The sequence below is a fragment of the Rhineura floridana genome, chromosome 6 (genome assembly GCF_030035675.1).
Source record: "Rhineura floridana isolate rRhiFlo1 chromosome 6, rRhiFlo1.hap2, whole genome shotgun sequence".
In the NCBI taxonomy this organism is placed as follows: domain Eukaryota; kingdom Metazoa; phylum Chordata; class Lepidosauria; order Squamata; family Rhineuridae; genus Rhineura; species Rhineura floridana.
In genome coordinates this window covers 104390991-104415266 of record NC_084485.1, presented here as the reverse complement: position 1 = coordinate 104415266, position 24276 = coordinate 104390991, and the positions used below count along the sequence as shown (strand labels likewise).

The window sequence follows — 24276 nt, the reverse complement described above, 5'->3', positions numbered from 1 at the left end:
AGGTTGTGCTTTTATTGCATATACCATCCTTGAGTTAAACTCTTACCACCTGGTGTGAGTTTCTCTTCTCCAGTTTTTTGCTGAAATCCTTCTGGAGAGAATTGTTGTTTCCTACCTCATCAAGCCATCCTTTTTTTCTTTTTTCTTTTTAAAACAAATTGTTTATTGTAAAGATTTTCAAATACATGAAATGAGGGGACATGATATCCAACATTCAAAAGACTAACAATTTCAACACAATTAGGAAATAAATATCATCTGACCATCCTTGAAGATATATCTGTGCATGCCAAACAGTTGTATCCCCTTCAGGGCAACATTTTCATCCTCAAGTTGCTCCCAAAACAAAGACACCAGATAATGATTATGAACAACAACAAGAAACAATACAAAGCAAAATATGGAAATGAAATAGTTCACTTATACAGAGTAAAATTGGGAAGGAACCAAGGAATGCCACAATATACTGTTGTATGCAACATTTATATGCTATGTCAAGACAGCTTTGCTATGACATCTTATGACTGAAGCTTCTTTAGAATTTACTATTAGCATATCGATCAACATATCCAATCAATATTATAGGGACTTCTAATATTGATGAGGTATACTGATCTTTAAGCTGAGAATAAAAAAAACAGTTGGAAACCATTACTTGCAGGCCTGTAATCTCATAAAGGCAGGAGTAGCAAAAGGCAAAGCCTGTGCTTTCCACTATGAAAATAACTAGTTATACAATTACTGGGCTGAACATGAGTGATGAAAATGCTAAATTGTTTTCAGAAGCTTGAAAACATCCAGGCTGGAATTTGGCTTTTGACATCTTGGTTCTCCAGAAATGAATGGAAGTAGCCCTACCAGACGTAATCAACTTCAACGTAATCCAGACTTGCAAGTCTACCCCTGCTTTCTTCTCTTCCTCAGCCATTTGTGATAGATACATATTTAAAATTATTTAATCAGTGTCAATACTGAAACATTCACCATCAGGTTCCATATGCCTTTCACAATATACATGGCAACAAAGTAAAGTCCATAAGATGCTGTTATGGTGTCATCATTGTGTGACACTGTGCTAATTATTCACAGCCATATAATCAATAAAGATGTGTGTGTCAATTTTACTCTTCCTTTTGTTCCTTCCATCTGCTCAAGACCTCCTTGTTTCAAGTATGAGACTTCCTGGGCAATTAATGGAAGCCCTGCTGTCACCTCCAAGGCATGCTGGTTTGCTTTATTAATTATTACTTTGTCAGATAAAATCTCACGCCTGTAAATGGAGATGAAGAATGTCAGACTTCAGAATTAATGTTGTTTATCTAACATTTATCTAATGTTATCTAACAGTGCAGTCATAACTTTATATACTCAGAAATAAGTATCTCTGACTTCAGACTCATTCTCTAAAAATGTGTTTAAGGTTGCAACCTAAATTACAGAAGACCCAAACTTTAGCCCAGGCATTTGCTGCTCTACAAGATTTTGGTTTGCCTTACCACCACCAGTTCTAGGACATAGTCTTTTAGGATATCTATAAATTTTGCCTCTCACATTTACTCATTTATTTTATTTATTTATTATTTCAATTTATATACCGCCCTTAGCAGAATAGCTCTCAGGGCGGTGAACAAACAAGATAAAATACAATATATCATAGTAAAAAATCACAAAAACATGTACAAACAAACAACAGAAAGCCCAACAAAAACGAAATACAACACAAATTAAGAAGGATACATGTTAAAAGTATTCATTCTATTTGAGGATAACGGAAGCCACCCATTACTACATTTCCTCCTTTCTTGATTTCACCTTGGAGTAAATTATTTGGAGTAAAAGAAGGCTTAGTTTATTTTTTAATGTTTATTAGAAGAGGGAGGGAGCTAATCTTAAACTATCACAGAAATCACACACACACACACACACACACACACACACAGAATGAATTCCTATTTGACTCCCTAATCTACTACCTCTGCAGGATCACTCCATCAGTATTATAACATAACATCTTATACTCACAGAACCTCCAGAGATGTATCCTATTACTAATTTTCATCTGGTGCACTGAACTCTTCAAAGCCTTGCAGGTTCTCTTTTAGTAAAAGAGCACAGTCCAACAGGAGCAAATGGGAATGTGTTTGCCAAACTGGTGCTTGTCCAAATAACCATATTTATTTATTTTATTTATTTATTATTTGATTTATATCCCGCCCTTCCTCCCAGTAGGAGCCCATATCAGTTTGCTGTTCTAAAATCAAAGTACCTCTGATTACAGTGTAAACCCCTTTGAAATACCTTCAGGTTTCTTTCTTTAAGTTCCTAGCCCTTTTCCTCAGAAAAAAAAATTCTGATAGGATGAACACATTTCCGGGATAGCATAAATGCAGTTACAATCTATCCATAACACTCTGTCCTCAAGCACACATTTGTATTTGTGTAGTTTGGCTAAAAGGTTGCAGCATTACAAAGCTTTTCATCTAATAGCTCCAGTGGTTTTTAGATAATCAAATATGCCAGATAATGATTTGAACATTATGAGTAAAAGAGAAAATTTGACACATGTTCTGAACATCAACGCTTGCCTCCAATATCAGTGCCCTCTCCTCTACAGATCCACCCTCACATATTCCCCAAAGCTATCCAGGAATACCTCAGCAACATCTTTTTTGTTTCTCTTACTAACTCTCCCAACATTCCCTCCTTCCTTTTACTGAGTTCCATCCTCTCCCTCTGCCTTCATAATATCAATTTTGCTTCTACTGTAAGTGCTTGAGGGCAGAATCCATATGACTTCTATGTTCACCAGAGACCCTACATACAGTTGGTGTTACAATTTTATTGTTATAACAGCAGCAGCCAGCTTTGAGGCACAGAGTACTATTGTATTATTGGTCTTATTTACACACATCTCATTTTGAATACGGGGGGATTTCCAGTAAGAGATAATCTTGCTTTTTCATATCTAGGTCAAAATTCCCAATGGAGTAGCACATTGTTATGGAATGTAATAAACTGATTCATCTTTGAAAAATTGGAATTAAAAAACAGATTATGAAAGAAACAAGATCAAAATTTTATTAGTTGTGACACTGCAAACATTAGGGATAACCCATTTGTGTTCTCTTCTCGTAAAAGAGAACTTTCACGGCACAATCCTAGGCATGTCTACTTAGAAATAAGGTCCTCTGAATTCACTGGTATTTACTCACAAATTAGTGTGTTTAGGATTACCTGGTTTCACTGAACTCAGTGGAATTTGCTTTTGAGTGGATATGTATAGGATTACACTGTTAGAGACAGCAATGTAGAGCTATTCAAAAGGATAAGGATCCCTACAGCCAGGTTGTTTGAGGTGGAATAGTCTATGCATTTTCCATGTATTGTTAGCTAACAACACTACTGAGTAGAGTAGTTATATATAGTATGTTTTATATGCACTCATGCAATACTACATGCTAGAGCAGGTGTGGGGAACCTTTGGCCCTCCAGATGTTGCTGAACTACAACTCCCATCTTTCCTGGCCATTGGCCATACTTGCTAGGACTGATGGGAGTTGTAGTTCAGCAACATCTGGAGGGCCAAAGGTTCCCCACCCCTGTGCTATAGAAAACTTCAACTGGTTCAAAATACAGCGGTTGGCCAAGTTATTGGCTGCATTTCCATGTTAATGCTCATATAACTACCATTTTAAAACAGCTATATGGATTGTCAGTTGGTTTCTGTTCCCAATTCAGGGAGCTCACAGTGGTATATAAGGCTGTAAATGACAGCGGTATATAAAGCCGTAAATATCTGAAAGACCAGACACCCTCGTGGGGAAGGTATGCACTTTAAATGCATGTTGGATGTGCTTTAAATGTATTGTGTGGATCTACTTCATAAACTTTGCCTGCATGTAAATCATTTTCATTATTTTTTTAAAACAGAAATCAGCTATAAAGTTTACTGTGTGACCATGGGCTACTCACCACCTCTCAGCCTAATCTGTCCCTCAGGATGAAAACAACAGAGGGGAACCATGACCACCAAAGGAAGAAGGGCACACCTAAAATGTAGAGGAATAACATACAACCATAGGGTGAAATCATATACTTATCAGGACATAGTATGAAGAAATAGTTACATAAGCATCACGGTCAAGGATGTTTATTATTTACACAACCTGTAAAGATATTTGTAGTGCAATCCTATGATTGTTTACTCAGAAGTAAGTCCCAATGGGACTTACTCAAACAGGGAAGCGTGCACAGAACTGCAGCCTCAAGTGATAAGGAACACTCACCCAACCCAAAATTCAGAATCATGCCACTTCAAGCTGTTTTGCAACTGTTTATACTTTTTATGGTTATTGGATTTTAAAGGGATTTATTTCTTATTGTGAGTTGTCTTTGTTTCCAATTGGCAATCTTACCTCACAGGGTTGTTGGAAAGACTTCATACACACACACTGGAGATGTAAAAATACATAGACCCCGTTATTGTCAAAACCAGTTGGCCATTGCAGAACATTGTTTAAAAATAAAATCAGTATTAGTTTCCTACACAATAAAGTGATATCTAAGTAAACCCTTCGTAATTTCTTTAAAAAATAGGATTGGAGGGGGAGAGAAAGATTTACAACACAAACACAATCCTTTGCTATGTTCCCTCAAAAGTCCCATTAATTTACAGCACAATCCTAACCACCTCTACTCAAAAGTAAGTCCTACTGAATTCAGTGGGGTTTACTCTGGGTATGTGGGATTAGCATTGCAGCTTTACTCCGAGAAAAGCAAGCACTGGATTAATGCTTCATATTGGGAAGGTTTTCAAAACATTGCCCTCTTCAACAGCCCAGGAAAAATTAAACTTGTTTGACTCCTGCACACAAGAGAAATAAAGACTTTTGGTACTGCTGAAAGCTATATACTTACTCAATTTATGAGATTTTCAGAAAACAAGTTTTCTACCTTTGCAATGGGGTCTAGGTACTGCCTAGAGGCCACGAAATCCCTTGTCAATCACAACCCTGACTTCACTTATTGGCTACAAACCTGAAAGGGTGGGGTTAGAGCAGTCAGCTAAGAGATCATTTCACACAAGTTGCAGGGGCCCCCCCTGACATTTTGGTGTATATCTTGTAAACGAGACCACCTAGAAATGTAATTTTTTAAAAAAATGAAAGGTGAGAGTCCAGAGATTAAGTTGACTCACCTGGAGACCCAGAGAAGAACCCAAAAATCTGGAGTCTCCGGGCAAAAACAAGACACCTGGCAACTCTAGTGCCAGATTATATCATATCAACTATCGGATTCCCACAACTGGCATTCAAAAGTATGCTGCCCCTGACAATGGAGGTACAACATAGCCATCATAGGATATCAGCTTAAATAGGATGCTGCCAGTGGCAAAGAGGCAGAACAAGCCTTGCCATGACTTGTATTAGTTCTCTATCAAGGCTGCAGCAAAGATTACATATGAAGGCAGCTCTTTGTGAGTACACTATACATAATGAGAAATGTGCTTGACAAATATAGCACTATAAAGAGCATTTAAAATGTAATTGCCAAGTCTGGGAGTTTTCAACATTACCAAATTAAAACAATTAACAATGATAGCAAATATTTATTTATCATGAAACTCTGGCAAATATAGGCAGGATGAAGGAGCATACTCTATGGACATTACTGCAGAATGCCCAATCTCCCACACAACAGTAAATGAAGGGGAAATTAAGCAAGCTATATATATATATATATATATATATATATGACATATCATAAAAATGTAAGTGTCATCACGCAGCCCCCAATGGAGGATTTATAGTGCCTCATCACAAGCCTTTATTTGCATACCATCAGGGTGGGGGTAGGGGAACAAAAGAGAAGGGTGGTGGCACAACAACAGTGGCTGTGGCACGGGAGTGAGAAGGGTGGGACACTGATGGGGGGAAAGTGGTGCTTTAAAATGAGAGGTCTGAATAGATTGGGAAGGGGGAACATTGAGGGATTGTCTTTAAAAAGTTTTAAGGGGAAATGGCAGAGATGGGTATAACTCAGAAGCTAACACAACAAAGTCTTTCCCAACTTCCTTCTTGCTTTACTCAAACCTCCACTCACTCTACTCAAACTCCGCCATCATTTAAAACCAACACTATCCCTGCTTCACTCAAACCTCTGCCATTGTTTGAAACAGCCACTTTTTCTCTTTCAGTATCCCTCCTTCCTTGCTGTACTCTAACTTCTTCCTAGGGCTCTTCAAAGGTCCCCCCATCTGTGGTTCCAATCCAGAGGGGAGCGATTAGGCTGGAGTTCATGTTTAATTAGTGGGGGAAAAACCTAATTGAGCATATGGCAGGGAGGGGGCAGGCATGAGATGTTGTGTCTCCTCCCTCCCCCCAAGGCCAAGCTTGGGGTCAGTTTATCCTTCTAGATGCTGTTCTGCAAAAAAAACTGCATTGTGCAGGAGGGAACAATCCTGGTGGATGTTGCTTTGCAAAGGGATTTCCTAGCCCTTTGCAAAACAGCATTCCGTAGGATCATTCCCCAGCTCTTTGCAAAACAGCATTGTGCAGGAGGGAGCAATTCTGGGGGATGCTGTTTTGAAAAGAGCTTTCTTGCACCCTCAGAGGATCGCTGGCACTGGTCATCTGGTAGTAAGGAGAGCTGTAGCTGCCCCTTCTCCCTGCCTGATGCCCCGCCTCCAACAGCCCTGGATCATCAAATCTAACTCATAGTGATCTGTGGGTATCAGAATTGGATTTGGCCAAGGCCCCAAAATGTCCAAATGGGCCCAATTTGGCTCAAGTCGCAGGCAAATCCAGTGCCAGCCCTACTTGTCCCTCTTCCATTCCTCAGCTGCCTCATGTAAGGGAGATAACGGATGTGGAGCCCTCAAATATTCACACAATGTTTTGCACTCCTGGTACCATGTGTGTCCTCAATATGAAATTCCAGGTTCATTGTAGTAATTTAGAACAGGTATTTTATTAACAAGCAAACACCCATAGACAGGAGCCTTGCAAAAGTAATCAGACCCCTGACCAATGCTTTCCTATTACTGAATTACAAATAGTACATTGTAATTTCATTCTGTATGATATTTTATTTTGAAACACTGAAACGCAAAATCAATTATTGTAAGGTGACATTGGTTTTATATTGGGAAATGTTTGTAAGAAACATAAAAAACTGCATAAGTATTCAACCCCCCCCCATTAATATCTGGTAGAGCCACCTTTCGCTGCAATAACAACTTTAAGTCTCTTGGGGTAGGTATGTACCAGCATTGCCCACAGTGTCGGAGGGATCTTCGCCCATTCTTCTTGGTAGATTTGCTCCAGGTTGTTCAGGTTGGTTGGATGTTTCTTGTGGACCACAATTTTCAAAGAGCGTCACAGATTCTCAATGGGATTGAGATCAGGAGTTTGACTAGGACACTGTAGGACATTCACCTTTTTGTTCTTGAGCCACTCCACTGTTGCTTTGGCCTTGGGCTTGGGATCATTGTCCTGTGGAAAGGTGAATTTCCTCCCAAGCTTCAGTTTTTTAGTGGACTGAAGCAGGTTCTCTTGCAGTATTTCCCTGTATTTTGCTTCATCCATTCTCCTTTCAATTTTAACAAGATGCCCAGTCCCTGCTGATGAGAAGCATCCCCACAGCATGATGCTGCCACCACCACACTTCACTGTAGGGATGGTGTGTCTTGAGGCATGGGCAGTGTTAGGTTTGCGCCACACATAGCTCTTTGAGTTTTGGCCAAAAAGCTCTATCTTGGTCTCATCTGACCACAAAACCTTTTCCCACATGGCAGCTGGAGCACTCTCATGCTTTCTGGCAAACTCCAGCCATGCTTTCAGATTGTACTTTTTGAGTAACGGCTTCTATCTTCCCATCTTCCCATAGAGGCCAGTGTTATGCAGAGCTCTTGTTATGGTTGACTGGTGTACCATTACTCCACTCCCAGCCACTGAACTCTGTAGCTCCTTCAAAGTGATTGTTGGCCTCTCTGTGGCTTCTCTCACAAGACTCCTTGTTCGAGCACTGAGTTTTGAGGGACAGCCTTTTCTTGGCAGAGCCTGGGTGGTATGATGCAGCTTCCACCTGATGATTGATCCAACTGTGCTCATTGGGATATCCAAACTCTTGGATATTATTTTGTACCCTATTCCTAATCTGTGCATTTATATTACATTATCTCTCACTTCTGTAGAATGCTCTTTGGTCTTCATTTTCCTTCAGATCTACATCCTGACAAATGATCCATCAACAGTGAGGTTTTTATCCTGACAGCAATTTTATTTTTTTATTTTTTAATAATTTTTATTCAAATTTTTCAAAAGACAAACAAAAAAAGTCAAAAAAACATAACAATACATCAACAAAAAATGAAAATAAAATAGTTGACTTCCGATTTGTCGCAGATCAGCTATAAGTATATAATATACATCAAACCTGTCCCTTAATGTATACATACAGAGTCCCTTTTCTCCGTAGGCTGTCTTAATTAATCGTCAAATCCCAGTATCATCATTTTATTTTGATCTTTCAACAAAAAGTCTAAGAGAGGCTTCCATTCCTTAAGAAATGTATCTGTCGATTTTTCTCTAAGTAAACATGTCAATTTGTCCATTTCTACTAAATCCATTAATTTCAATAGCCATTCTTCCATTGTTGGTATTGATTCCATTTTCCACTTTTGTGCATATAATAATCTTGCTGCCGTAATCATATATAATATTATTCTTCCATATTTCTTTTCTATTTGTTTATCCATAAAACCCAATAAAAAAAATTCTGGCTTTGACTGAATATTTATCTTTAGAATTTTTTGCATCTTCCTACCTATCTGTGCCCAAAATGATTTTGCCTTTTTACATAACCACCACATATGATAAAATGATCCTTCTTGTTGTTTACATTTCCAACAAACATTAGAAACATTACTATACATTTTTGACAACTTTTCTGGAGTCATGTACCAACGATACATCATTTTATAAAAATTTTCTTTAAGATTATAGCATAGTGTAAATTTCAAACCTTTTTTCCACATATTTTCCCATTGATCCATTTGTATGTTATGACCAAAATTTTTTGCCCACTTTACCATACACTCTTTTACTTGTTCTTCCTCCATATCCATTTTCAATAAGAGTTTATACATTTTCGCAATTATATTTTCATCATTTGTACACAATCCTATTTCAAAATCAGATTTACTTATTTCAAACCCATACATTTTCTTGTCCATTTTATATCTTTCTAACAATTGTAAATAGGCAAACCATTGAAAACTATATCCTTCCTTTGTCAGTTGTTCTCTCTCTTTCATTGTATATTCTCCATGTACATTTTCTAATAGTTCTTGATAAGTTAACCATTTCTCTTTTCCAGTCATTTCTCTTCTATAAAACGCTTCTTGACTTGAGACACATAATGGTATTTTCGAATAAAACCTTGGTTTGTAACTATTCCATATTTTCAACAGAGGACGTCTTATAAAATGATTGTTAAAGTCTACATTTACTTTTACTTTGTCATACCATAGATATCCATGCCATCCCCACTTCAAATTATGGCCCTCCAAATCCAATAGTCTTTTATTCCTCAATAAAATCCATTCCTTTATCCAGACTAAACAGCAGGCAGCAAAATAAAGTCTCAGATTTGGTAATCCCAGTCCTCCTCTTTCTTTGGCATCTTGTAGTAGTTTAAATTTAACTCTTGGTTTTTTTCCTTGCCATACAAATTGTACCATTGGTCTCACCTGAAAGGTGATTTTCATAGGAAGGGGCCATCACTGTGGGTAACAGTTCCACCTATCGTGCGAAGGCAAGAATGTTTTTGAAGTCAAGACTAGGGACGTCATGCCCCTCCCACTCTCCAGTTCATTCGTAGCGAGTCTAAAAGAGATATCTAAAAATACAAGAAGAAGGCCAACAAGCCCGCCAGGAAAATAACATAATAGTCACATGCATAACAACATGACTCTAACCTAACTACATAACATAACAGAACTAAAAGTCTTGACTTCACTCTTACATTTAAATATAATATGGAAACAATAACATATAACCCATTGATAAAATCACTAGTCATCCTCCAACTGGGAGGGTCGTGATGGCCCCTTCCTATGAAAATCACCTTTCAGGTGAGACCAATGGTACATTTTCCATAGGAAGTGGGCCATCACTGTGGGATGTACCAAAGCAACCCATATAGGGAGGGACCACCCACATGTTAATCCTCATTAAGAACCTGTTGCAACACTCGTCTGCCAAAAGAAGCATCAGCAGAGGCATAACGATCAATTTTATAATGTCTTATAAACGAGTGTGGGGAAGACCAGACTGCGGCCCTACAAATATCGGCAACAGGAGCATTAGTAGCAAAAGCAGCCGAAGTGGCAGCTGACCTAGTAGAATGAGCTGTTATACTAGCAGGAACTGGCAGCTTCAGGGACTCATATGCTAAGGTAATGCCTGCCCTTAACCAACGGGATAAGGTAGGATTGGATACTTTATGCCCCATAGACCCTGGATGAAAGGATACAAACAGAGACTCCGTTCGTCGAATCTCTTGGGTCCTAGACAGGTAGGTCTTGAGAGCCCTCCGGACATCCAACGAATGCCAAGCCTTCTCGAGAGGATGGGTAGGATTCGGGCAAAAGGAAGGCAAAACAATGTCCTGGTTGCAATGAAAAACTGAATCGACCTTGGGACGAAAGGAAGGGTCAGTCTTCAGCACAACAGAGTCCTTATGGAAGACGCAGAGGTGTCTAGCGGAAGACAATGCGCCCAACTCCGAAACGCGTCTGGCAGATGTGATTGCAATCAGAAACAGGACCTTGAAGGACAGAATACGTAGGGGCACAGTTCTGATGGGTTCAAACGGAGGGCGTTGCAAAGCCTGCAGAACTTTCGGCAAACTCCATGAGGGGAACCGATGGACAACAGCCGGAGAGCGTAGGGCGACTCCCCTCAAAAAACGTTTGATGAACGGATGTGAGGAAATATGATCTCCAGGAGAGGACACTGAGAGAATGGATGACAGAGTAGACGCATGTCGACGTAGAGTGTTGGGTCGAAGTCCCATCATAAAGCCACTATGGAGAAATTGGAGCACCTGGTGCACATTGGCCTGGGATGGATCGTGGTGGTGGGACTGACACCACTTGGAGAAAGCCACCCAGGTATGTTGATAAATGCGAGTGGTAGATGGTCTTCTCGAGGCCAAAATAATATCAATCACAGTGTCAGACAGTCCAGCTGACCTCAAGTGTCTCCGTTCAAACGCCACGCTGTTAGATTGAGCCAAGTAGGGTCCTGGTGCAGTACTGGACCCTGGGATAAGAGGTCTGGCGTTACTGGAAGTGTCCAAGGGTCCATCATTGACATTGCCAGAAGATCTGAGAACCACGGACGGCGTGGCCAAAATGGTGCTATCAGAACCAGCTGTGCCCTTTCGGTTCGCGCCTTCCTCAAGGTTTTGGCTAACAATGGTATGGGAGGAAAGGCGTACAATAGACCGTCTGGCCACGGTGTTGTCAGAGCATCCACTGCTTCTGCTGTTGAGTCCAGGTATCGGGCAAAGTATCTGGGAAGCTGGCAATTGTGACTGGAAGCAAACAGGTCGACTGAGAGGGCGCCGAACCGACACTGGAGACGATGGAAAATGGCTGGATGAAGTTTCCATTCTCCCGGGAAGACCTGTTGTCTGCTGAGCCAGTCTGCTGTCACATTCAAAATCCCTTTGAGGTGCTCTGCTTTCAGGGATTGTAGATGTTGTTCTGCCCAGACAAAGATGAGGGAGGCTAAGTCCTGCAGAGGACGAGACCTGGTGCCCCCTTGTCTGTTCAAATGTGATTTTACACACGTGTTGTCTGTTCGAATGAGCACATGATGCAAAGGGAACAGAGACTGAAAATGACATAGAGCCAAGTGGACAGCCTTTAGTTCCAGCCAGTTGATGCTTCGAGCTCGCTCTGCGTTGGGCCAAACCCCCTGAACATACTGGGAGTTGCAGTGGGCTCCCCAACCTATGAGGCTGGCGTCTGTGGTCACGACGGTTCTGCGGGGTTCTCTGAACGACGTGCCCTTGGAGACGTGTTGAACCTTGGTCCACCAGCGGAAGGAGAGGCGCAGAGCGGGGCTCAAACGAACTTTGCGATGGTTGGAGCTGGCAATGTCTTTTTGAAAAGGCAACAGAGTCCACTGAAGGGGCCGAGTGTGAGCTCGAGCCCAGGGTACAATGTGGATTGTGGAGATAAACATCCCGAGCGCTCTGGCGAGAAGCATGACGTCTGCGGATGTTTGTTGCATCAGGGACCTTGCGATGCTTGTGATGGCAGTGATGCGATCTGGAGACAGGAAGACCATTGCCTGCAGGGTGTCCAACATTGCCCCAAGATGTAGTAGGCGTTGGGTTGGTTGGAGATGGCTTTTGTCGAAGTTGACCAGCCAGCCGTAGGTCTGCAAAACATTGAGGGTGATCATTAAATGATGATGAGCCAGCTCTTCAGATTTGGCCCGTATAAGCAGATCGTCCAAATATGGGTAGATATGAACCCCTTGGGTCCGAAGGTAAGCCACTAGGATGAGTAGCACCTTGGAAAATACTCTTGGAGCAGAGGAGAGGCCAAATGGCATCGCTCTGTATTGAAAATGTTGGTGGCCAAAGGCAAACCGAAGAAACTTTCTGTGGGCTATGCAAATGGGTACATGGAGATACGCTTCCTTAAGGTCGATAGAAGCCAGGAAGTCTCCTTCTTGCAGACTCTCGGTAATGGAATGGAGAGATTCCATTTTGAACCTGCGGTATGTTACAAAACGGTTGACAAACTTGAGGTCCAATACCGCCCTCCAAGATAAATCTCGTTTTGGCACAGCAAATAGGAGGGAGTACACCCCTTCCGATCTCTCAGTTGTGGGAACTGGCTCTATTGCCGCTATGTGCAAGAGGTGATGTATAGCTGTCTGCATGATGTTGTGCCTGGCTGGTGCCCTTGGGCAAGGAGACGGGTGGAATCTGTCTGACGGGGTTGCCCAGAACTCTATGGTATAGCCATAAGTGAAGAGGTCCCTGATCCAGGGGACCGTAGTAAGGCGCAGCCATCGATCTCCAAAATTAAGTAATCTGCCACCTATGGGGAAGGCGTTAATACTACTTGTGTAGGCGAGGACCTCCCCTATATGAGGACGATGAGTTGCCCCTGCACCCTTGGTACTGACCTCTGCCCTGGGGGCGTCGGTTCCAGGAGCCCCTGAATGCGTTGGAATCATAGGGTCTGAAATCGCGGCCTCGTCCTCCTGGTCGCGTTCCTCGAAAGGGCTGGTTAGAACGAAAGGAGGGAAATCGCCTGAGGGGCCTGTGGTCGATGTTCTTGATTGTGGCTAGAACCGGTTTGTGGGCGTCTTTTGGATCAACCAGAACTGCCTTTAGAGCTTCCTCACCGAAGAGTAGAGATCCGGAGTAAGGAGCCTTGGACAGGTTCAATCTAGCCGCTGAATCAGCTTGCCAGTGGCGAAGCCAGAGGGTGCGACGAGCGACTATTTGAGTCGTCATGGCTCGTGCCCCTAATTGGGTGGCATCCAAAGTGGCATCGGCCACAAAGGCTGCTGTCTTACGTAACTTCAATAGTGCTCTTTTGAAGGCGACAGGATCAGGGTTATCGTCCTCTAGAAGGTCATCCAGCCACATCATAGATGCTCTGGAGAAGATGGAGGCTGAGGCAGAGGCACGCATGGCTAGGGCAGTGGCCTCGTGGTTCTTGCGGAGGGCAAAGTCTATTCGACGTTCAGTAGTATCTTTTAGGTGGGATTCCCCTTCCCTGGGCAAGATAGATCGTGAAACGAGGCGAGCGATCGGTTCATCTATGCCAGGGACATCTAACTTGGTGGCGAAGTCTGGGGCTAGGGCGTAAAGTCTGTCAGCCATGTTCTTGAAGCGTCGAGCTTTGAGCGGGTGGGCCCATTCTTCGGAAGTTAATTTGGCAATTGGGTCCGGCACCGGGATGTAGTGTTCAGTAGGTGCAGGGGATTTGAGGACCTTGGCCCCTTTGAGAGTTGGAGCGGACGAAGTTGAGGGCGCAGTCTGGAGACCAAGGGTATGAAGTACCCTACGTGCGAGCGGTTGGTAATCTGAGGTATTGAACAAGCGATACGATGTATCCTCCTCATGATCTGAATAGTCGCTCCAGTCGTCTCCTTCAACATGGTCAGTGAGAGTTAACTCCTCCGCATACGAGGCTTCGTCCGTACATCTGCCTCTGGCTAAATCGAAGGGATCTGGCGAGCAGGAAGGATGAGCAGCATGGAACGCGCGTTGGTCCATGTTGAGTGGGGGTCTGGCAGGAACCTGTGGTAGTGACTGCATTTGTGTGAAATAAGCCAGCATGGCTTGGAGTTGGGAGAGGAAATCAGGAGACAGCTGCAGACCAGATGTGTGAGATGTATGTGCCTGGTGGGCTATTGGAACAGATGTCTGAGGCGGTAAGCCAGAGGTAGGTTCGTTAGGCGAACCGTGAGGGGGAAAGCCAACAAACTCTTCCTCGTCAGAGGCAGGAGCAGGAGAATGGAAAATATCACTTATGTGTGTCTGTGCTGTGGTGGTTGTTGGCACAGAGACATAACGAGGGCGCTTTGGTTTACTATGGCTGGAAAGATGTTTTGTCTTAGCGAGTGCTTTGGCATGTCTGGTCTTAGACGTGTTAGTATGTTGTGGCTTGGCTGATTGTGGCATGTCTGGCTGATCTGGCACCATGTGTGTTGATGGTGACATGCCTGGCTGTTCTGCCATCTTATATGAACCTGGGTGCAGTACACTGCCACGGAGGGGGCAGGATGTAAAGACCCGAACTGGCACAGCGTACTACCACGGAGGGGGTAGGATACACTGGCAGATGGCGAATGCACTGCCACAGAGGGGGCAGAATGCACAGAGGTATCAACGTTAATATAATATAGGCTGTTTTAGAGTTGGCACACTCAGATTAGTGCTGTAGGCTGGGTTTTTGGCTTGTTCACGGCCCCATAGGGGGCAGGATATGTAATGTAAATCAGATTTAGTACAAGTCAGCCACTGATATTAAAGCTCCAGCCTTGATAATGTAATCCAGCCACTAGGATTAAAGCTCCAGCCTTGATAATGTAATCCAGCCACTAGGATTAAAACTCCAGCCTTGATAATGTAATCCAGCCACTAGGATTAAAGCTCCAGCCTTGATAATACAATCCAGCCCACTAGGATTGGAGCTCCAGCCTTAATAATACAATTCAGCCACTATGATTACAGCCACAGTAAAAATGTGTGTAAATCAGCCTTGTGTAAATTTGTCAGCAGCACATATACACAAACATACAGATAGATAGCCTGCAGGGGAGGTATCCGATGCTTAAAAAATGGTAACGAAAAAGGCGGGAATTTTGAATTTCAAAAAATGGCGCCCAGAAAAACGGGCGGGAAAAAAACGATCAAAAGGGGGCTGAGGAAGAAGGAGCAATGGCGGCCGTCGGAAGCGAACTGGGAGAAGGGCTGCCCAGCACGGACTCGCCGAAAGCCGCAGTAGCGGCTCTGGAAAAACTCTGGAAGGGCAGGTAGAGGCAAAAAACGGCAGCCGCCGCAGAGAGAACCGCAATAGCGGTCTGTAAAGCCCTTCGCAGTGGGATTTAAGCCACGTAGCGAGGGCGATCTGCGGTAAGGGGTAAGAGCGGGAGCCGCAGCTGCAAGCTCCCGCTGAGATCGGATCAGCCGCAGCCGCGGCAACGATCGGGGGGGGAAGGAGGGTGGATTCCCCTTCCCTCACAAGCGATCAAGAGATCGGATCAGCCGCAGCCGTGGTAACGATCGGGGGGGGAGGGAGGGGGATTCCCCTTCCCTCACAAGCGATCAAAAGCGATCAAAAAGAGAACCGCAGCCGCGGTCACTGAGGGAGCCCCCTGGCTACGGATACGACAGAGCCGGGGGGGGAGGGGGCTTGAAACTGCCAAAACAAAGAGAGCCGCAGCCGCGGTCTCAGAGGGAGCCCCCAGTCAAGGAAATAAAAGAAATTAAATAGCCTTGAGGAAAGGGGGAAGAGAGCCGCAGCCGTGGTCTCTGAGGGGATCCTCAGTAGGCTAGACACAAAAAACGGAAAAAAGGAAAAAAGGTTTTAAAGAGAGATAGACTTAGCTAAATGCTACGTGAAATTCCAATCTTGTTCGTACGAAGGCAAGAATGAACTGGAGAGTGGGAGGGGCATGACGTCCCTAGTCTTGACTTCAAAAACATTCTTGCCTTCGCACGATAGGTGGAACTGTTACCCACAGTGATGGCCCACTTCCTATGGAAAATTAGAGATATCTTTTTGCCATTGTTTAAAAGGTAAATCAGAGGATATTACAGGTATTGTTTGAAACAAAAACATCATTCTCGGTAATACATTCATTTTTATCACAGATATTCTACCCATTAATGACAGTTGTAGTTTATCCCATTTTAGCAAGTCTTTCTTAATCTCTGTCCATAATTTTTCATAATTATTATGAAACAACTTTGAGTTTTTATTTGTCATAATGATACCTAGATATTTCAACTTTTTTTCTATTGTAAAATCTGTCTTGTCCATTAACTCTTTCTGTTCCCTTAAAGTTAAATTTTTCACCAACATCTTTGTTTTTTGATTGTTGATCTTAAATCCTGCTAACGGTCCAAATTCTTTTAATTTGTCCATCAATATATGAATTCCTTCCAAAGGGTTTTCTAGTACAATTATCAAATCATCAGCAAATGCTCTCAATTTATATTCTTCTTTTTTTATCTTTAATCCCGAAATCCTTTTATCTTGCCTTATATCTCTAAGCAGCACTTCTAAGACCAGAATAAATAAAAGGGGAGATAATGGACATCCCTGTCTTGTACCCTTTTGTATTTCACATGAATCCGTTAAATCTCCGTTAACAATTATCTGGGCCTTCTGAGATGTATAAATCGATCTAATCCATTTTATAAAATTGTCTCCAAAATCCATTTGCTCCAAAACCTGAAACATAAATTTCCAATTCAAATTATCAAATGCTTTTTCAGCATCTAAAAAAATCAAAGCTGCTTGTTTATCATTTCGTTGTTCTAAATATTCCAACACATTCAAGACATTCCTGACGTTGTCACGTAATTGTCTTTTAGGTAAAAACCCTGATTGATCTTCCTGAATAAATTGTTGCAATATTATTTTCAATCTTTCTGCCAAGATCATTGTAAAAATTTTATAGTCATTATTCAATAGAGATATTGGCCGATAATTTTTTGTTTCAGTTAAATCTTGCTCCTCTTTAGGTATTAATGTTATATTAGCATTTTTCCAACTATCCGGTATCTTTCCCTCTTGCAGAATAAAATTCATTGTAGACTGTAAAGGTAGCAAGAGTTCTTCCTCCAAACATTTATAATACATTGCAGATAACCCATCTGGTCCTGGCGCCTTTCCTAATTTAATTTTGTTTATAGCTTCAGATATCTCTCTTGACGTAATAGGGCCATTAATAGCTTGTCTCTGAAAATCTGTAATTTTAGGCAAATTCTGTTTAGATATATACTCTTCTATTTTTTCAGATGGAATTTCCTGACACTTGTACAATGTTGAATAATATTGATGAAAAATCTTTTTGATTTTTACATTATCTGTCAGCGTCTCATCTCCTTCTTGTATCTTTAAAATAATATTTTTTTGACGTTCTTTTCTTAATTTATATGCTAACCATTTCCCAGGTTTATTTGCAAATTCAAAAGTCCTTTGTTTAGCAAAATTTAGTTTCCTTTCCATTTCTCTAACTGTCAACATTGACACTTGTTTCTGTAACATTTTAATTTGATTTACAATAGAAACTTTAGTTGGATTCTTTTTCAATTCTTCCTCTTTTTGTTTTATTTCTTCCAAAATTAATTGCATTTTCTGTTGTTTCTTTTTTTTTAATTCAGAGTTACATTTAATAAAATATCCCCTCATAAATGCCTTACTTGTATCCCAAACGATATTTTCACTTGTTCCTTTATGTAAATTATGTTCAAAAAACTCTTTTAATTTCTTCTTACATTCTTGTACTACTTTGTCATTCTGTAGTAAAGATTCATTTAGTCTCCATCTAAATCCAAGATTTTTTTTTTTTAAAGTTAATATCACAGGATTGTGGTCCGAAAAGTTTTTGGTAATATATCCATTTTAAAAATATCCTTCGCTAGAATTTTAGACATCCAAATCATATCAATCCTCGAGAATGTTTTGTGTCTTTCTGAAAAATAAGTAAATTCCTTTGCGTTATCATTTATATATCTCCAGGTATCCACCAATTCTAAATGTTCCATCAGTTCAAAGCAAATCTTCGGTAATTTACCCTGTGTCTCTTTGATATTTTTTTCAGAAAGCCTATCAATTTTTGGTGAGATTACCCCATTCCAATCACCCATGACGCACCAATGATCATATGAAAACTCTGACAATTTTTCCATAAGTCCTGTGTAAAACCTTGTTTTATCTTCATTGGGCGCATAAATACCCACTATCAAAATGTTTGTACCCTGTAAAGTAATTTCAACCCCCACAAATCTACCACTATCATCCAGTAATACCAATTTAGGAAGCAATTGTGGGTTAATGTAAAGAACAACTCCATTTTTTTTTTTTTGGTCCAGCTGAAATAAATTCTTCACCCAAATTTTTACAAATCAAATATTTGGAATCTTTCTTCTTAATATGAGTTTCTTGTAAACAAATTATATCCAATTTTAATTTTTTCAAATAATGAAACACTTTCTCTTCTGCGCCGTGTTGGCTCCATTTATATTCCAAGTTAGATATTTGTAATCCATCTTTGAGCGTGTATTTTAAAATGTGCCTGATGCTCCTTTTAATCCATCATCTTCCTTCCCCTCCTCTGCATATCCTTGTTGACTTTGTTTCCCAGGAATTATATCCATATCTTTGAGTTTATCTTCTTCCATATCTTTTGAAGCTTTTCTCAAGAAGTCCCTTGCTTTTTGAACAGTATTCAATCTATATTTCTGTTGTCTGAATGTAAAGATCACTCCTTCTGGAACATCCCATCTAAATTGAATTTTGCATTGCTTAAGTTTTTCTGTAAGGAAAGCATATTCTTTTCTCTTACGTAGAAGTCTAATAGGAATTTCTTTCATCACCAATATTTCCTTACCATCAATTTTAAAGGTATTTTTAAAGTGTTGCTGTAATACCATATCTCTGGTCGTCTTCTTTATAAAATGAACAAGCACATCTCTTGGAATTGTTTTCATTGTTGCATATCTGGAATTAATTCTATAAACTTTGTCTATTTCAAATTCCATCCGATCTTCATTCAAATCCAGAAATTTTACTAAAGCATTAACAATTTTATCTCTGATGTCTTCACCTGTTTCCTCAGGGATTGCACGGAATCTCAAACAATGCTCTTTATTTCTCATTTCAGTCACAGCCAAATAGTCCAAGTTTTTTTCTAATTCCAGATTTAATATATCTGTTCTATTCTCCAAGATTTGTACCTTTTCTTTAGTATTTTTTGCATCCTCCTTTATTTGCCCAATTGTCCCTTTAATCTCATCCACTTGTGTTTTAATATAGTCTTTTATATCTATCAATTCAGTTTTCATTTCCTGTTTTATAGCATTAATCCCTTCCATTATTTTTTGAAACATATCTGGGGGTATAGCCCCTTCCTGTGGGTCAATAGAACCTCTTCGCTCCTGGGCCCTAGTTGCTTTTTTAGTTGTCATTTTCAAAAGAAGCCTTTAATTTCTGATATTAACCACTGTTCCAAAACCTAGAGGCAGTCTATTTCTTTTTTTTTTTCCTCCACCAACAAAAGAGTTAATATTCCAGGCCTGTTATTATAGTCCAGCCAGCACAACACAGTTCTTATCTACGTCCAAGAATGCAAAACAATCCTGGTTCCCAGTACAGCCAACACCAAGCGATTAGTAACATATACGAACAGCAGATTCGTCCAAAAAAAAATAGTCCAAGGAGAAAAATAGTCCAAAATATATTTCCATCAAATAATAATTACCTCTCATCCGTTTTTAAACTTTAAAGCTCCAAATTCAGGCCAGCTTTTTGTCGTAAAAAAAATATATAAGTTGTTTACATTTTCTTTCTTCCTTAATTATATTTAAAAGAGAAAAAGTATGACTCACCCAGGTTTCTCAGTTGCTGATTCGTAAACAAATCCCTTTTATTGTAGTAATTTAAGCCAAATGATAAGATTTAGACAGAAGTAGGCTCGCTGGTTAAGGACTTTTTTTTAGAAGGAAAAAAAACGCTTCGCTTTATCCCAGTACAGCTTGCATGGAAATCCTGACTCCGTCTTCAGCCGATCGGCATGCCTTCTTATCTCAGGGATTTCCTGATCAATTCCAGCCGCCGACAGCTCAACGAAGTCTTGTGGAAAATCTGATCGGTTCTCCTATACCTTGGAGAACATTTAAACCAGTCAAAGTTTCCTTTTAACTGGCTTTTAACCTGAAAAAAGCTTCCTCTGAGGCAGAGATCTCTCAAAGACAGTCACCAGCTGAGCACTCACTTCCGGGAAGTCTCCCTGACAGCAATTTTAATGGTTCACAGGTGGAGGCCAATGGTAAGGTAACTGTGTCCTCGACAGGACAATTTCTTTCACCTGTGTAAACTGGGAGCTTCCACAGCTTGAATACACACAGGAAGAGGAAGAAGAGGAGGTGGTGGCATGGACATGGGGGTGAAGGTGAAAACAGAAGTGCAAAGCAGTGCTGAAGAACAAAAGAGAAATGCCTTCATAAATGGGGTTGGGAAGGTAAAAAGGGAGCTTAGCAGTTGCATAGGGTGGGAACGGGAAGCCTAGGGAGTTAATGTGGGGGAAGTGGCAGGGGGATTGGTGAGTGGAGCAAGTAGGGGTACAGCCCCTAGTGTGTGTGTGTGTGTGTTCATTTATATACTGCAAATGCATATTAAAATATATTTATGTGGTGTACAACATTTCAATTCGTATATATATATATGAATATGTAGAGTTACATTACAAACAATGCCTTGGACTATTAACAGAAACCATGGAAACACACTGTTACCACAGAAACCCAGAAAGAAGAGCTAGGAAAGCATTTAAGGTTAAAAACTCAGGTTCTTCTGAGGAAAAACAATGAAGAACTAACCTTTTGAACTCACCACTGCTGAAACAAGAAAGGCTTTAAAATTTTATCCCCATTTTTCTGCTGCCTGTGATCCTTCCTGTTTCTTCCAGTTCTTTCCCCTTTGTATCCGTACTGTGTCTTTAGCAGCAATCATGTTATATAATGGCTTAATTAAATAAATGCATTGTTTGTGAATATTGTGAATATTGTTGATGTAGGATATAAGTGCAATGCAGCCAATATCACACTGTATTCTATGCAGCCAGTATCACACAGTATTCTAGCTAATTCTCTAGTGTTGCTACATATGGCTCCCGGCCTGGATGAGAATGTACATACTCTTTCATGACAGATGCATCTATAGAGTGCAAGGGAGACATGATGAGCATTGTGATGCGTTTGACAGCTATGCATCCGATTCTTCCTTGTTGAATTGGGATGCATTAATACTGCACACAGTTTGATCTAGATGCTCATTTGCATCTGCATTACAATGAATGAATGAGCTACCAAGATATGGAACTGCATTTACTGCTGCACTGAGATGCAGAGAAACACTACATTCCCATCCACCTTATATTAACCTTGTGTTCTCTTCTGCATGCACTACACATCGATCCTGCCAGTTTGCATGAGATTCCTTCATTATCAATGCGCAGCAAGACTCTGTGCCACTTTCCATATTCAGAAGCAAGAGTCGTGGCTCTCTTCTTCATTTTGATGTGCAGTAGATTGTAAGGATTTGAAAGCATACAGCAGCTGCTCTATTCACACAATAGGCCTAGAACACATAAAAGAGAATTGCTGGGCCAGAATAATTAGGTATAATCCAGAAAATGTGAAACATGCTTAAGTCCCACTGAAAACAATTTCTTCACTTTGCCCTTTAAAAATGTATTTTATTGGTTCAAATGGTTTATATTAATTTACACACCTGATGCTATCAATAGAAAAATTAATGGTTGCACTGAGGGAGTTTGGACATTTATCAGGGGGATATACAGTTAATTGGACCAAAATCATAGCTGTAAGACATGCAAGGAAAAACAGACGGAAATACAGAAATATTAAATATGTAAGAGTTGTTCTCCAAGGTTGCTAAAGAGTTTGTGAGAGAAAACACTGATCCACGGATAAATAAGGCAAGGCAAAACCTCACTCATAGTGGAACCCTATGCCTATCTTCTTTGAAGAAAGTCCCATTGAACTCAGTACTCCCAGGTAAATGTATATGAATGATTTAAATAAAAAATATACTGGATGGTAAAAATCAGTGGCACTGTTAGGGCCAGACTTCAGAGCTCCATCCCCCCGCCCCCAAAATAAATACAGGAGACAGCCAATTTGATTGGAGTGACCCTGGCAAGAGTGGTAGCAAGCTCAGCCAATCAGACACCAGGTAACTAAGTGCCAGAGCAACAAGGAGGTGGGGCAAGGTTGAGCCCTCTGCTATTCTCACTTTGGGAGAAATGTTTCAAATGAAAATGGCAGCTGGCTGCCATTTTGGCTGCTAGCCCAAGAAGTCCAACACCTTCTGGAGGGCCACATGTTTTCCCTCTCCGAATGAGACAAGGTGTTCATCTGGTCCTACTATACGCTTTTTAGCAGACCCAGTGCTGAGTGAGGCTGTGCCTAGCTGACATTAGGTGGAAGCAGAGTAGTGGCATCACTCCTTTCTTTCTCCCTCCCTCCAGTGTGAATGGCTGTCAAAGTTCCAGCATCATCTTTGCTCAGAATGCAGATGGTGGGGGAGATTGTCCCATTGCTAGGTAGCACTTGCCCCATATTGGCCCAGTTGCTAGGTAAGGACCACAAAAAGAACATGGGGTGGTAGAATAGCGGGAGTGATTTATGGAGATGAGAGCAAAAAAGTGTCTTGCCCACTGGGGCAGGGCTGCAACACTAACTTACTGGCAGCAGGGTCACTTCCAATTGGCAGTGACTGCCCTGCTGGGAAGCTAGTATTGCAGCTCCCAGAAAGGAGAGGTGTGAGGCAGCAAGGAGATCTGGTTGGGAAGCTAGTGTTACAGCTCCTGGGAGGAAAGGGCAAGGTGGCAGGGAGGTCTGGCACTCCTGCTGGTGCCCCAGCACTACATTGATCTCCCTGCCCCTCCTTGCCCTCTCCTCCTCTCTCCCAGTAAACAGTAATGATGCTGCTGGCGGGAAGCTAGTGTTGTGGCTCTGCCTTACCATTTGAACCACTTCTGCAGCCAGGTTTTCATGGAAGCAGAAGTGTCCATGGTCACCTTGCTCAGGACCCCTTAATCCTGGCATCACCACTGTTAAAAATTGCTGCATAAGAATGAACATCTTCCATAAATTTCTGTTCATTTTTAAAAAATACAGTAGTATAAATACCACAGAAGGGGGTACCACCGAAAGGTAATAAACAAAAGGGGAACTAACATTAAAAATATTATTGTGCTGTGTTGTACCAACTGAGCTGTGTCACTGATGAAAGGGAAAAGATGGCATTCTTGGTTGGGATATAGGACAACCTGGTATATCTACCCTTCAAGATAATGAATTTCAATGGGGAAAAAGTAGCGTTAAGCCAGTGATAAAGTCTGTTTTTGTACATGACACATTAGGAAAGATCTGAGACAAATATAACAATTACACTTTCCCAAATCCTTAATTTTTGACATATATGTATGTAAGTATTATAAGTAGTTTTATATTGGCCTTCAATTACATTCATTTAATGTATTAATGCATATGATATTGGTAGCAGTTTGCTGCAATATCTGCACATCTGTATATAAAAAAACATTCCCTTCAGATGAATGTCCCTGAAAGCTTATGGCATTTCTGTGATCTCAGGTTTTATCTACGCATACCTACAGGCTGAGCATAAGATGGGAGATGCACAGCATTAACACTCCAACAGATCCTGCTTCCCCCATTAGCCTGTGAGGGGGCTTTCCAATGCCATGCTGCTAGATTCTTATAGAGAGCAAGTCAAGTCTCTGTCTCTTTCACACTGTCAGTATCAAGATTGTCAGTCTATTGCTCTCTTTCAGACAAAAAAAGCTCCTTCATAACATCACCTCCAGCCAGGGAAGGGAAGGGGGAGAAATGCCCTCTTTTGCTCACCTTTCAAAAGTGTCTCCAACTGTTTAGCTTAAGATCATAAGAAGAGCC

General features: G+C 41.1%; 1 protein-coding gene and 1 long non-coding RNA gene across 3 annotated transcripts; both read right to left on the bottom strand.

Annotated features, from left to right (window-relative positions):
* Positions 1-240: 240 nt before the first annotated feature.
* On the bottom strand, positions 241-24276 carry LOC133386746 (uncharacterized). 2 transcript variants are annotated; one of them, XR_009763262.1, is made up of 4 exons: positions 24229-24276; positions 21717-21913; positions 3973-4049; positions 241-1270 (listed from the first exon to the last, which is right to left on the bottom strand). It is a non-coding gene; the product is annotated as an uncharacterized LOC133386746 (long non-coding RNA). The 2 variants fall into 2 exon arrangements; XR_009763263.1 differs by lacking the exons at positions 21717-21913; positions 24229-24276 and adding an exon at positions 21154-21260.
* Positions 8226-13752, bottom strand: LOC133386469 (uncharacterized). The gene is made up of 3 exons (XM_061630129.1): positions 13215-13752; positions 11246-12455; positions 8226-8232 (listed from the first exon to the last, which is right to left on the bottom strand). The coding sequence occupies exons 1-3, from the start codon at positions 13726-13728 to the stop codon at positions 8226-8228; spliced, it is 1731 nt and encodes a 576-aa protein (XP_061486113.1). The 5' UTR covers positions 13729-13752.